General features: G+C 44.8%; 1 protein-coding gene across 1 annotated transcript in view; it reads left to right on the top strand.

The window, feature by feature from the left end:
- The window catches only part of LOC126176412 (TWiK family of potassium channels protein 7), a 489496-nt gene that overhangs the window by 387999 nt on the left and 87458 nt on the right, over positions 1-14039 (top strand). Inside the window, exons 4-5 of the mRNA XM_049923569.1 lie at positions 4259-4484; positions 9452-9687. Of these exons, the coding sequence (XP_049779526.1) occupies positions 4259-4484; positions 9452-9687 (462 nt within the window). The remainder of the gene's footprint in view (positions 1-4258; positions 4485-9451; positions 9688-14039) is intronic.

Below are 14039 nucleotides of genomic sequence, written 5' to 3'. Positions count from 1 at the left end.
GACTTTGCACCAGGGGTCGCATTGTGTCAGTGGTTGCTCCAACAATGGACTGATAGACACGATTTCCTCCAAATCGTGTTGTTTTGAGACGAGGCCTCATGTGATCATGGTGGCATTTAGGACAACTGTAATAGCCATGAGAAAAACCCTCAGGTTGTAGTAGAGCCACGTCGTCAAGTAAGTTTTGCTGTGAATATCTGGACCGACATTATGGGCGACAATCTCATTGGGCCACATCGTCTCCCTGGCCGTCTGAATGGTCACATGTACTTGAGGTTCGCGCAAAGAAGTCTACCTGTTGTTGGAGAACGTACACTTTGCTGTTCGTGAGGGGATGTGGATACAAATTGATGGTGCACCGCCTCAAATGAGTGTGGATGTCCGCAAGCATCTCAGAGCTGTTTCCTGGTCGCTGGATTGGAAGGGGGGGTCCTATTCCATGGCCTGCGAGGTCATCTGACCTGAATCCCCTTGATTATTTCCTAAGGGGACATCTGAAGTCACTTCTGTATGAGACCTCTGTGGATACGTAAATGGAATTACTTAACAGAATTGTAGCTGCTGTGATGTGAGTCGAAACAAACCAGGGATACTTGTTCGCCGATGTCATGCTTTGCATTGAGGTTGATGACCGTCAGTTTCAGCATATTTTGTAAGATACAGTACAGACGGTACGTCCAGTGTGCCAGTTACTGAATTTGAAGTTAACGTTAGCTAATACAAATAAAGTACAAAGTAATGTGATTTCATCGCCGTTATCTACTTCGGCTGGCTTCTCCGACCCCAGATACCCTACCTCAGATTGGTCAGTGAAGAATCCTCTACGGCCTGTTAAATTTTTGCACGCTCTTGCGGATACACAATGTATGTCGAAAGGCTGCAACATACATGTGGGTTATTTGACATTTAACAGTAATAAATTGTAGCAAAAATGACGGGCTTTTGATATATGATTAATGTGAAGCACATTGAAATGGCATACTGTCGTGGTGCTAAAGTTATAATACAAAAAAGAGTCAAAGACGAGCTATGAGGAGCTCTTATAGTCTGATTTAAAGTAGTTGTCACTTGACGTTTGCGCTGCGAAGTTGCGGCGTTGTCACGTCAAGCACTGGCTGGAGGCAGCCGCCTCAGCGCATCGCTACCCCCGGCGATAGAGAATCGCTTTAAAGCCTGTTATCTTCTACAAAAAGTAAGTAAAAAGTTTCAAACCCACATATGATGTATATCTCTACAATGTCTCTCAATCTGTCAAATATCTATTCTTAATTTTAATTAGGACAAGAATTACGTTATTTTGTTTGAAACCATTTAAATTCTCGTTTTCGCATACAGCTTCTAACTTATCACGTCATTACTGAAAAACTATTCGTGTCACAGCAAAATATTTTTTCCATTCATTACCAAAATAATGCACTCGGCGAAGAATCCTTAAGTTTTCGTAGTGCATTACGTTTGCTGTATATAAATTTCTGAAAACAGCGTTTTTAAGCAACACTATCCGTACTAAACTCGAAACAAGTATGACGTTTAAAATCTGTATCTCCTATAAATATTATGTAAATATTTTGAAATTTACGTACAGTATCGGTCTCAGTGGTATATATAAGCGTATCAAATATCTTTTCTTAATTTTAATTAGGGCCGTTGTTACATGAACTATTGAAGTGTGAGAAATTTTCGCTTCCGGAAAAGTTTTCTTCTTTAGACTGCAAATATCGAAAACTTACGCACATTGAATAACATCTTGATGTATATACAAAATGAAATAGAATTAAAATTCAGTCTAACTTACAGTAAGGAGACGACAAGAGCTGGCCAAACAGTATTTCTTAGTTTCACAACAAGAATAAGAATTAATCGAAATAAATTCACAAACACAATATTTAACGGCAGTAAGTACACTACACACTAATCAGACAGTGCGAAAACACCGCCTAATTCAGAGTCAGAGTCAGTGGAACTATCCGTGTCGCTGCTCGTATTGACAGATATAATCAAGTCTTCGACACGTTGTTGTAAGATACCGTCATTGTTCCATGCGTCCTGTATCACTTCTTTCACGTGATGCACTACCTTCTGCCAGTCTTCCGATGTCACAATTTCAACTGCCTCTTTCAAAAGGCTTTCCACTTCGCTTAATGTGAATTTCTTATTTTCTGCAGCAATGTGCCGTTTAACCTGAGCCCAAATCAGCTCTATTGCGTTGAAATGGCAATGGTAAGGAGGCAATGTGAGCACTTTGTGCCCGTATTTTTTGCTACTTCATCCACAATGTAAATAGAGTACTTTGGCTTGTGTTGCGATACAAGTTCTAATTATTCTGGCCTTGTCAAATTACTGTCGAACTGTCCCTTATGTTTCTGTAACCTGCTAACAATGTCGTTTATCCTCTTGCCTTTGTGGGTGCTTTATCTTGTATTACTGAGTGATAAGGAGCGTTATCCATTGCAATGATAAAGTTTTTTGTTAAGTTCTGGAGCACACAGTCTTCAAACCATTTCACAAAAGTATTGTGGTTCATCTCTTTGTGGTAGTCGGAGGTCTTATTTGAACTGAATAGTAGCAGACAATTTGGAATGAAACCTTTTGAATTTCCGGCATGTACTACAATTATCCTTTTTCCTCTGCCGATCGGGGCTGCCATGCTACCGTTGATGGTACCGTCTGTCCAGCCTTTTTTTTAAACTGTGTCCTGCATTCACCCACGTTTCATCAAGCCAAACGATATCATCAAAATTTGTCCCTACTAATTCTCTAAGAAAGCGGCATCGCTAGGCTGCAATATCTTGGCGTTCTATTAGTAACTTTCTGCCAGAGATGGATTTATAGCGGAATCCTAACATTTTCACGAGTCGTAACAAAGACTATTTACTACCCTGGAACAAGACAGCCGCTGTGAGGGTAGCATGTAGTTTTTTGAGTGTTGGATACTACTTCCTCGAATAAAATGCGTATATCTTCCTGAAAAGAGTCAAGTTTTGTGACCCTCTTCTCTAGTCGCCTCTTTTTCCCAGGTGTCTCCAGTTTAGATGATTCATTTGAGCCTTCTTTCGTGAATTTCTCCTTGCAGATTCTTATTACTGATCGTTCGTTAACTTGCAGAGCAGCTGCAGTTCGCTCCACCATCTTATCCAAAGGAATGAGAGGCCCTCCTGCATCCCTCTCTCTCAAAATACTCCCTTAAGGAACACACGTATTCACGCGTACAACGACGCCATGTCCGCCACTCTTTGGAGGTTTCCGAGGAGTGTGTAGCCTCGGCCTCCCTCTCTTGCGACTGCTTTCATCAGACATCGTAAACACGCGAATCTATGTCACTCAAATCTCTCACCCGCACGTCTACAACGGCTCGCTAAGGACTGGCTGTCACAATGCCTTAGTCAGCTCAGAAGAGCGAAGTGGCAACGCAGTTGCAGCCGACAGCGCCGGCTGCTATTTGTTTATTGGTAGCGGGAGCACTGCAGCCCGTTGCCTGTCAAGTGACAACTACTTTAAATCAGACTATAACTACCAATATGTAGCACCTCATCATTTTATTATAACAAATCATACCACAAAACGACGCGTTTTTATTTTATTTTATTTAAGAGATCCTCCCGCACAGCTTGTATGAATAGCACGATGTTATAATATAAAACCCACCAAATACAGAGTTAAAATCCATATGACTTAATCCAATATGACGTTTCCTAAGTTTTGCTGTCAATATCATTGTCCACGTTTCTCTCCACGAGACAAAAATTCGATTCGGCGGATTTTTCCTTCACAATGTAGTGGAACGTGAAATTGCGTGCTGTGACGTCACTAGACTCGAACAGCTCCTCGTTCAAGAATGCTTTCACGTCGCGTGAAAGGAAGCCCGATCGAGTGCACACAGCAGCTCTTAGAGCTGCAGATCAGGTTAGGACTGACCTCTTTGTGATGAACAGATGGCTATGATACTTGTATCGATCTGCGTGATATTAACATAACCTCCTATCTTTCCATGATGTGTCACAGGCAGGAAGCAAATCGCTGCTGCTCCTGCTATCCGTGCAGGTTGACGCAGAGGTTTTTTGCCATGGCGCTTGCCGCGATACTTCTTTCCCCTCTGCCCTAAAAACGGCTATGTTTCAAACGCTTTCATCCTGTTTCTACCTCTCTATGGGCCATACGACGAAGGTGACAGTCCCGCATCTTGTGGTAAGCTCGATTCAAATAACTGCCTCATTGCAGAGGTGAAGCAGAACTTCTGTGATGGCCACCATGCCCGCAGGAGGTGCTGAGCTCCTGGAACTCGGCTGGCAGTGGCGCCGGCGGCGGCCTGCAGATGGCGGGGCGGCGCTCGCTGACGGCGCTGGCTGCCGTCGCCTTCCTGCTGCTCTACCTGGCGGCCGGCGCCGGCATCTTCACGCTCTGGGAGGACGAGTGGGGCTTCCACGAGGGCTTCTACTTCTGCTTCATCACCATGACCACCATCGGCTTCGGCGACCTGGTGCCCCGTAAGTGACTCGCCCACCTTATCACCTCGTGTAACTAACACAACCAAATTTTATGGGTGACTTGCTGCAGATACAGGCACATTATCGCCCATCATTTGACCAAATTTCACAAAATTAAAACACATGATGCTGAGGGAATCAGATCAACAATGAGACACAGAAAGTAATCGGGCAGCAAGATAACTGACGAAGACCGAACTAGAGCGGACGTCAAATGTAGACACACAATAATCAGGAAAACGGCACAGAGAAAGAGGAATTTAACATCCTACATCGTACAACATCTGTTAGAAAATCTTTTATCCAAGTAAACAGAATTAGGAAAAAAAATTGAGATTATAGAGAGCGATCATGATGTACATAATTGTTATTTAACTGTCCTGATCGCAAAGTGTTTTGAATAAAATTATTGGTTTGGGCTATGCAGTAACAATCTTCAGACCATTAAGAGATTAAAAACGAAGACAGTAGTTATAACAAAAACGCGGTGTATCTCTTATTCTGCTGCACTGCAACAACTCATATAACATAAAAATAACGATTCAAAACGGTCATGCATACTTCAGCCAGTTACGTACCCCTATAGGATGCAAGGCGATCCTAGAGGTCATTATGCATAAATAATGTAGAAATAATTACACAAAGTAGTTAAAAAATGGTTCAAATGGCTCTGAGCACTATGCGACTTAACTTCTGAGGTCATCAGTCGCCTAGAACTTAGAACTACTTCAACCTAACTAACCTGAGGACATCACACACATCCATGCCCGAGGCAGGATTCGAACCTGCGACCGTAGCGGTCGCCCTGCTCCAGACTGTAGCGCCTAGAACCCCACGGCCACTCCGGCCGGCCTCAAAGTAGTTAAAACAAAGTTTATCTAAACGTACATACACTCCTGGAAATTGAAATAAGAACACCGTGAATTCATTGTCCCAGGAAGGGGAAACTTTGACACATTCCTGGGGTCAGATATATCACATGATCACACTGACAGAACCACAGGCACGTAGACACAGGCAACAGAGCATGCACAATGTCGGCACTAGTACAGTGTATATCCACCTTTCGCAGCAATGCAGGCTGCTATTCTCCCATGGAGACGATCGTAGAGATGCTGGATGTAGTCCTGTGGAACGGCTTGCCATGCCATTTCCACCTGGCGCCTCAGTTGGACCAGCGTTCGTGCTGGACGTGCAGACCGCGTGAGACGACGCTTCATCCAGTCCCAAACATGCTCAATGGGGGACAGATCCGGAGATCTTGCTGGCCAGGGTAGTTGACTTACACCTTCTAGAGCACGTTGGGTGGCACGGGATACATGCGGACGTGCATTGTCCTGTTGGAACAGCAAGTTCCCTTGCCGGTCTAGGAATGGTAGAACGATGGGTTCGATGACGGTTTGGATGTACCGTGCACTATTCAGTGTCCCCTCGACGATCACCAGTGGTGTACGGCCAGTGTAGGAGATCGCTCCCCACACCATGATGCCGGGTGTTGGCCCTGTGTGCCTCGGTCGTATGCAGTCCTGATTGTGGCGCTCACCTGCACGGCGCCAAACACGCATACGACCATCATTGGCACCAAGGCAGAAGCGACTCTCATCGCTGAAGACGACACGTCTCCATTCGTCCCTCCATTCACGCCAGTCGCGACACCACTGGAGGCGGGCTGCACGATGTTGGGGCGTGAGCGGAAGACGGCCTAACGGGTTGCGGGACCGTAGCCCAGCTTCATGGAGACGGTTGCGAATGGTCCTCGCCGATACCCCAGGAGCAAGTGTCCCTAATTTGCTGGGAAGTGGCGGTGCGGTCCCCTATGGCACTGCGTAGGATCCTACGGTCTTGGCGTGCATCCGTGCGTCGCTGCGGTCCGGTCCCAGGTCGACGGGCACGTGCACCTTCCGCCGACCACTGGCGACAACATCGATGTACTGTGGAGACCTCACGCCCCACGTGTTGAGCAATTCGGCGGTACGTACACCCGGCCTCCCGCATGCCCACTATACGCCCTCGCTCAAAGTCCGTCAACTGCACATACGGTTCACGTCCACGCTGCCGCGGCATGCTACCAGTGTTAAAGACTGCGATGGAGCTCCGTATGCCACGGCAAACTGGCTGACACTGACGGCGGCGGTGCACAAATGCTGCGCAGCTAGCGCCATTCGACGGCCAACACCGCGGTTCCTGGTGTGTCCGCTGTGCCGTGCGTGTGATCATTGCTTGTACAGCCCTCTCGCAGTGTCCGGAGCAAGTATGGTGGGTCTGACACACCGGTGTCAATGTGTTCTTTTTTCCATTTCCAGGAGTGTATCTTCAAAAATATTTTCAATTGCATATAAAAGCGAAGATTTTTAAATCATATTTAATGATACGAAAAATGAATGTGTCTTCTTGCAGTTTAAAGCAGGTCAGCATTTAACAAAATGTTAAAAACTGCTTATAGTAATCATTCTAAAATTCAATGCATAATGATGGCTTTACAATTGCTTTAACAATTGGAGAAGAACTACGAGTAACGTGCGCCGTCTGGCGACAACCGCTCCACTTCATTGCCTTCCCAGTATAAATCATGGCATGTGTTATTTATTTCAATGAGATGTTCTTGTAATTAACGTAGTTTCGTTACTTTACGTCCATACCTGTTTCATTTTTGTTACTTATTGCTCTAATCAAAACATAAACTGGAATACGAGAAACAGGACAATATGCACGTCTCTGAATATTATTACGTCTTCATCCGTTATAAGACCAATTTTACAGGCATCACAATTTTAGGGTAATTTCTGTAATCAAGTTTTATTTTTTGATCATTTTGTTAAATTCTTATCGGCTTTAAACTGTTAGAAGAGGAATGCACTTTTCACATGACGAAACACGTTTTTTTCTAATTTAGCTTTCTTATACACAGCTGAGAATATTTTAATGGTCTTTACTTTTAAATGCATCAGCGACGTCTAGGACCACTTTGCATCCTATATGTAACTGGTTGAGCCATGCGTGACAGTTCTGACTCGTGTTACTTTTACATTTTATGACATTTGCAGTGCAGCACACTGAAAACTATATTGTGTTTTTGTTATAGCTACTGTAATTTGTCTGTAATCTCTTAATTCAGTAGCTAGTGATGTGCCTTCTTTTATTTTTATTGTAGAGTTTGAAGATGGCTGTTGCATAGTTGCAACCTGGTTGTTTTATTCGAGAAACTTCGCTATCAAGATTATTAAATACAAATTATTTTATCCAGGCATTTGTCTGGATGATACGGAAGCGAAACGTGGACAATAAACAGTAAGGGCTAGAAGAGACTAGAAGCTTTCGTAAAGCGAAGTTACAGAAGTGCACTGAAGGTGAGGTGGCGATGAGAAACCAGAAATCAAAAGGTGACGCTGCCATCAACCGATTATACATTGCAGAAATAAGCAACGTTAAGGGGAGGTTTTCTATCTTTTGGTTCAAAAAATCGATTTTTTAAATTGCATGTCTGGATCCATAAAAGTGTTTAGAATGCACTCCTGAAACGGTTTTACCGAATACGGAACGGAAACGTTTGTTATTCACGGTCGAACAAAAAAATGCACCTGCCTGAAATCGGCCTTTTTCTCGCAACAGTTTTTTTTTCGGGAATTTCGACTTTGTAGCCGCGAAAAATTATTCTATGTGTTTGCCCGTGACTAAAAGTGACAAAGTGATCAAGGAGCTTATGACGTATTACGGCTTGGCAATCCGCCGGCGTTCCAATTCGGTGGAACAGATGAAGAAGGCAATTTGGGCAACGTATTTCCACAAGTGTTCGACGGATGATCAACCACGACACCAAAACTGTCCGTCTGGGGAACTAATTGCTGCAAGTGGCGCATTGCAAAGGCTACCGGACATCTCGACGAATATCAACACGACCAGCCGCTCTCGAAAGAAGTTCAAAAAGCGATTCATCGGATCTACAAGGCCCTTTCGGAGGACGTGTTATTGTGCCGGTGCTTGGGCGGAAACACACAAAATTCAAATGAAAGTTTGAACGCGGGTGTGTTTGGAAGTTAGCCCCAAAGCATTTGCATTCTGGTGTGAAGACTGTGGAGACTGCGTCTTTCCTGACAATGAGCAGCTTTAACGAAGGGTATTCAGCAATTCTGAAGACCGTGACAACGATGGACGTCACGCTAGGACTGTATTCGACGCAGTTCGCCAAGCATTCGCACAACCACCGGATTCAAGCGGCCGAAAACCGCTTGTCCCCGGCCGTAGGAGCCGCTTTGGAGCAGCGCAGGATGGCCCAGATCGAGCAGAACGCCCTCAATGAGGAAGAGGAAGGACTAGTTTATGCGTCCGGAATAGCAGATTGAGCGTAAGTTGCATAATATTGCATTTATATGTAATCAAAACTTCAAACCTGTTTTTCTCGAAATGGCTTTTTTTTTTATCACGCGGTATGGTAACTTCAAATCTACTGATCCGATTGGCGTGATTCTTTGTTTCCGACGAAGCTACCTAAATTGTCTAGGATCTGTACCATTTTTATTCCGGTACATCAACTATAAACATTTTTACTTGGCCATCGAAGTCGAAAAATCGACGAAAAAACCCTATTTTTTCAAATGGCCGCCGTTTTGTTTCCTATGATCCAAATAACTGAAGCGAGGTACAATTCCTAAAGAATCGTATATACTTCGCTAACGTCAACTCAGTTCTGATTTCAGACGAGCCGGCTGACCTGTGACATAGCGCGCGTGGAGGTCTACATCGAAATTTTGTTTCGTTCCGACGGCACTTCCGCCTTTGCTCTTAGACATTTCCGCTCGAAAAATTTCCAGTTTGTAGAAGGAATATCAATAAACATTTTGGCCAAATTTGACATTGATATCTATAACACATCCCGAGAAAAAAATTCTCAAAGAACATGCTTTTTTCGGGCCAAAGATAGTAAGCCTCCCCTTAATACTGAGCAGTGACGAGTGGTCCGTTGCCGGCAGGCAAGCCCAAGTACATGCTGCTGTGCACGCTGTACATCCTGGTGGGGCTGGCGCTGACGTCGACCATCATCGAGCTGGTGCGGCGGCAGTACGCGCAGTCGTGGCGCCAGCTGCAGGCGCTCTCCGGCCCGCTGGCGGACGCGCTGCGCAGGATAGGCGACCGCGGCACCGGCGCCATCGACGTCAACGCCCTCTCCAGGATGCTCACCGTCATCTCCGTGCCCAAGGGATTCAAGGTGCGCCCGCGCACAGCACACCCGTTCGTATTAGTACACCTGCAACCTAAAAATAACCCATAAGCAGCAGATCACACTGGTAGCCAACGATGTCCACTTTACTACACTACTGGCCATTAAAATTACTAGACAATGAAGATGACGTGCTACAGACGCGAAATTTAACCGACAGGAAGAAGATGGTGTGATATGCAAATGATTAGCTTTTCAGAGCATTCACACAACGCTGGCGCCGGTGGCGCCACCTACAACGTGATGACATGAGGAAATTTCCAACCGATTTCCTGGTGAAAGGTTGTTGTGATGCCTCGTGTAAGGAGGAGAAATGCGTACCATCACGTTTCCGACTTTGATAAAGGTCGGATTATAGCCTGTCGCGATTGCGGTTTATCGTATCGCGACACTGCTACTCGCGTTGGTCGAAATCCAATGACTGTTAGCAGAATATAGAATCGGTGGATTCGGGAGGGTAATACCGAACGCTGTGCTGGATCCCAACGACCTCGTATCACTAGCAGTCGAGATGACAGGCACCTTATCCGCATGGCTGTAACGAATCGTGCAGCCACGTCTCGATCCCTGAGTCAACAGATGGGGACGTTTGCAAGACGACAACCATCTGCACGAACAGTTAGACATGGACTATCAGCTCGGAGACCATGGCTGCGGTTACCCTTGACGCTGCATCACAGACAGGAGCGCCTCCGATGGTGTACTCAACGACGAACCTGAGTGCACGAATGGCAAAACGTCATTTTTTCGGATGAATCCAGGTTCTGCTTACAGCATCATGATGGTCGCGTCTGTGTTTGGCGACATCACGGTGAACGCACATTGGAAGTGTGTATTCGTCATCGCCATACTGGCGTATCACCCGGCGATCTTTATTTTACACGTCTCCGTCACCTCTTGTTCGTATTGACGGCACTTTGAACAGTGGACGTTACATTTCAGATGTGTTACGACCCGTGGCTCTACCCTTTATTCGATCCCTGCAAATTCTACATTTCAGCAGAATAATGCACGACCGCATGTTGCAGGTCCTGTACGGGCCTTTTTGGATACAGAAAATGTTCGACTGCTGCCCTGGCCAGCTCATTCTCCAGATCTCTCACCAACTGAAAACGTCTCGTCAATGGTGGCCGAGCAACTGGCTCGTCACAATACGCCAGTCACTACTCTTGATGAACTGTGGTATCGTGTTGAAGCTGCATGGGCAGCTGTACCTGTACACGCCATCCAAGCTCTGTTTGACTCAATACCCAGCCGTATCAAGGCCGTTATTACGGCCAGAGGTGGTTGTCTGGGATTTCTCAGGATCAATGCACCCAAATTGCGTGAAATGTACTCACATGTCAGTTCTAATATAATATATTTGTCCAATGAATACCCGTTTATCATCTGCATTTCCTCTTGGTGTAGCAATTTTAATGGCCAGTAGTGTAAATGTTCATACTTCCATTGCTGTTGTTACTCTAGTGTAGCCTTCGGTAACCTTAATTAGCTTATACTCTCTTCCTGAATTTTAGTCCATACTACGTCATTTACGACCAGCCAAGTACCTGGCAGCACCCGGTACGTATTTATTTCTATTCTATTAGTCAGTCTCCTCCGCCTCCCTCTTCTCATTCTCCTTCTCCTCCTTCTCCTCCTCTTCCTCCTTCTCCTCCTCTTCCTCCTCCTCCTCCTCTTCCTCCTCCTCTTCCTCCTCCTCTTCCTCCTCCTCTTCCTCCTCCTCTTCCTCCTCCTCTTCCTCCTCCTCTTCCTCCTCCTCTTCCTCCTCCTCTTCCTCCTCCTCTTCCTCCTCCTCTTCCTCCTCCTCTTCCTCCTCCTCTTCCTCCTCCTCTTCCTCCTCCTCTTCCTCCTCCTCTTCCTCCTCCTCTTCCTCCTCCTCCTCCTCCTCCTCCTCTCTATCTCGTACGACCACCCAGTTTCATAGTTACATTCAATGGTTTATATGAACGCTGTGTGCAAAATGTGTCTTGAATACAGTTAGTAGAAAAAAAGTTATAAATTAAAACGTCGCGCTGATATTGAAATTTGACTGCATGAACAGCGAAAATGTAGTAAGGTATAAACATTTTTCTTCTCATCATTTTGTGGCGAATGAAGTGCGAAAAAGTTTCGTAAGGATTTGAAATTATGTGTAAAGTTTATTGCAAGTCACTAAGTCCTCCTGACCTTAAATACTGGATGAATAATGTATGGGTATCAATGCGTCGTGTGCAACACTTCTCTCTCATCCCCACCCTCACGCCTACGATAGGTAAGTGGGTCTCACTCCCATAGCGATGGACTGTAGACAGTAAGTGATATTTGTACAAAATTTGGTTGAAATCCGTTCAGTGACTTAGATGCGTAACATTCGTCCATACATTTTTATAATATGTATGAACGTTTTTTGTGGCCCAATTTTGATGAAATATAGCCTGTACGATGTCCCTAGGTATGCTGAAGTTAACAGCGAAAACACCATAAAAATCTGTCTAGTACTTTTGCACATTAACCTGTTCAAAGACAGATACAGACGACTGTTTTACATATTTATTGTTACTATAAATATCTATGTGGGAAAAGGAAAGCAGATTATAGGATTGATTACCTCCTATAAGCGAACAGTCCACTAACAGAGACCATTGGTTGGTCTCGTATCTCAGACTAGTTGCAAATCTCAGGAAACTGTCACAGAGAGTGTAGTGCTGTTGATCATTCACAGATCAGCGATGAAATGGTTTTTAAACTTGAACTGGCTTAGTTTCTGCTTATTAGTATGTTGAGTCCAAACATGAAAAAAAGGCCATAAAAACGGTTCAAATGGCTCTGAGCCCTATGGGACCTAACATCTGAGTTCATTAGTCCCCTAGACTTAGAACTGCTTAAACCTAACTAACCTAAGGACATCACACACATCCATGTCCGAGGCAGGATTCGAACCTGCGACCGTAGCGGGAGCCCGGTGCCGAACTGAAGCACCTAGAACCGCTCGGTCACAACGGCCGGCCAAAAAGGCCTTACATCCACACTTTACAATAAACATTCTGTACTCCAACATATTTTTAACAATTTTAACGATATGCATTTCATGTATTACATCAGTAATATGAAGCTGAAATTTCAGTCGAAATGTTGGTACTGGTTAGTACATACTGTTGAGCCTAAACATTATCACTACTTGCTTAATAGCGTGTAGATCCACCTTACTAACGCATTATAGCAGCCATTCTGCCTGCCATTAATTCGTAAAGTCCTTGGTATGTTTCCGGAAGTATGTGGTACCAGATTTCTATACGCACAAGTCACGCAGTTCTCGAAAGTTAGGGACCGCTGGTTAGTGGGCGCGGAACTAGCGTCCGATAGCGTTCCACCTGTGTTCCATAGAGTTCAAATCAACGGAACTTGATGGGGAAGACATCAACGTGATTTCACTATCAGGCTCCTCAAACCATTGTGACACATTCTGATCTAGTGACACGGACCGTTACCCTACTGGAAGATGCCACTGCCATCAGCGAAGACATTCTGTATGAAGGAATGAAGGTGGTCCGCAATAACATTCATGTAGCCCACAGCAGTCATGGTACCTTCCAGAGCTACGACAGGTCCGGTGAAAACACAGCATAATACTGCCCCAAGCGGTCTGCGTCCATGATGCAATGCATGTTTCCCATAGCCATTCCTCTGGATGATGTATCCGGACACAGCTGACATAGAGTAACAACGTAGGTGATTGATATGACCAGGCGACACTTTTCCATTCATCCACATTTCATTCTCAATGATTCTGAGCTCAGGGCAATGTAATTGCCGATGTCATTTCATCACCATAGTAACATGGAGACGTTATCTGCTTCAGAGTCCACTGTTCAACAATGTGCTTCTAACACTTTTGCCTGCCACAGATCGCCAACTATTCTGATTTGCAGTCCAGAGAAACGCCGACTGACACATTGTGTGATGAAGCGTAAAAGTCCAACACCTTGTCACCCTCTCGTTATTTCACCGTTCTTTACCATTTTCCATAGCTCCTCACAACTCTAGCATGAGAACAGCAGATTAACTTTACTGAGATACTCGTTTCCGAGCATCGTACCGTAAATATCTGCCCTTTGTCCAAGTCGCTTACGTCAGCAGATTATTCAGTTTCATTTCTTTTTGGGTGATTTTATTTCTATTTCAGTTCCCAATGAAGGGGCGGGCTGGCAGCTGTCTTTAGCCGAAGTTTACACATAGATAAACGAAATTTTATAATAACAAAAACATATTTTTTTAAAAGACACGTTGGTGGACAATAGTTTTTGAAACTTTCAAATGGTTTTATGTTGCCATTAAAATATAATCATCGCTGATTAGAA

Source organism: Schistocerca cancellata, chromosome 3, assembly GCF_023864275.1.
Source record: "Schistocerca cancellata isolate TAMUIC-IGC-003103 chromosome 3, iqSchCanc2.1, whole genome shotgun sequence".
NCBI classification, from domain to species: domain Eukaryota; kingdom Metazoa; phylum Arthropoda; class Insecta; order Orthoptera; family Acrididae; genus Schistocerca; species Schistocerca cancellata.
The sequence above is the reverse complement of the archived record's forward strand: the minus strand, read 5'-3'. Positions and strand labels throughout refer to the sequence as shown.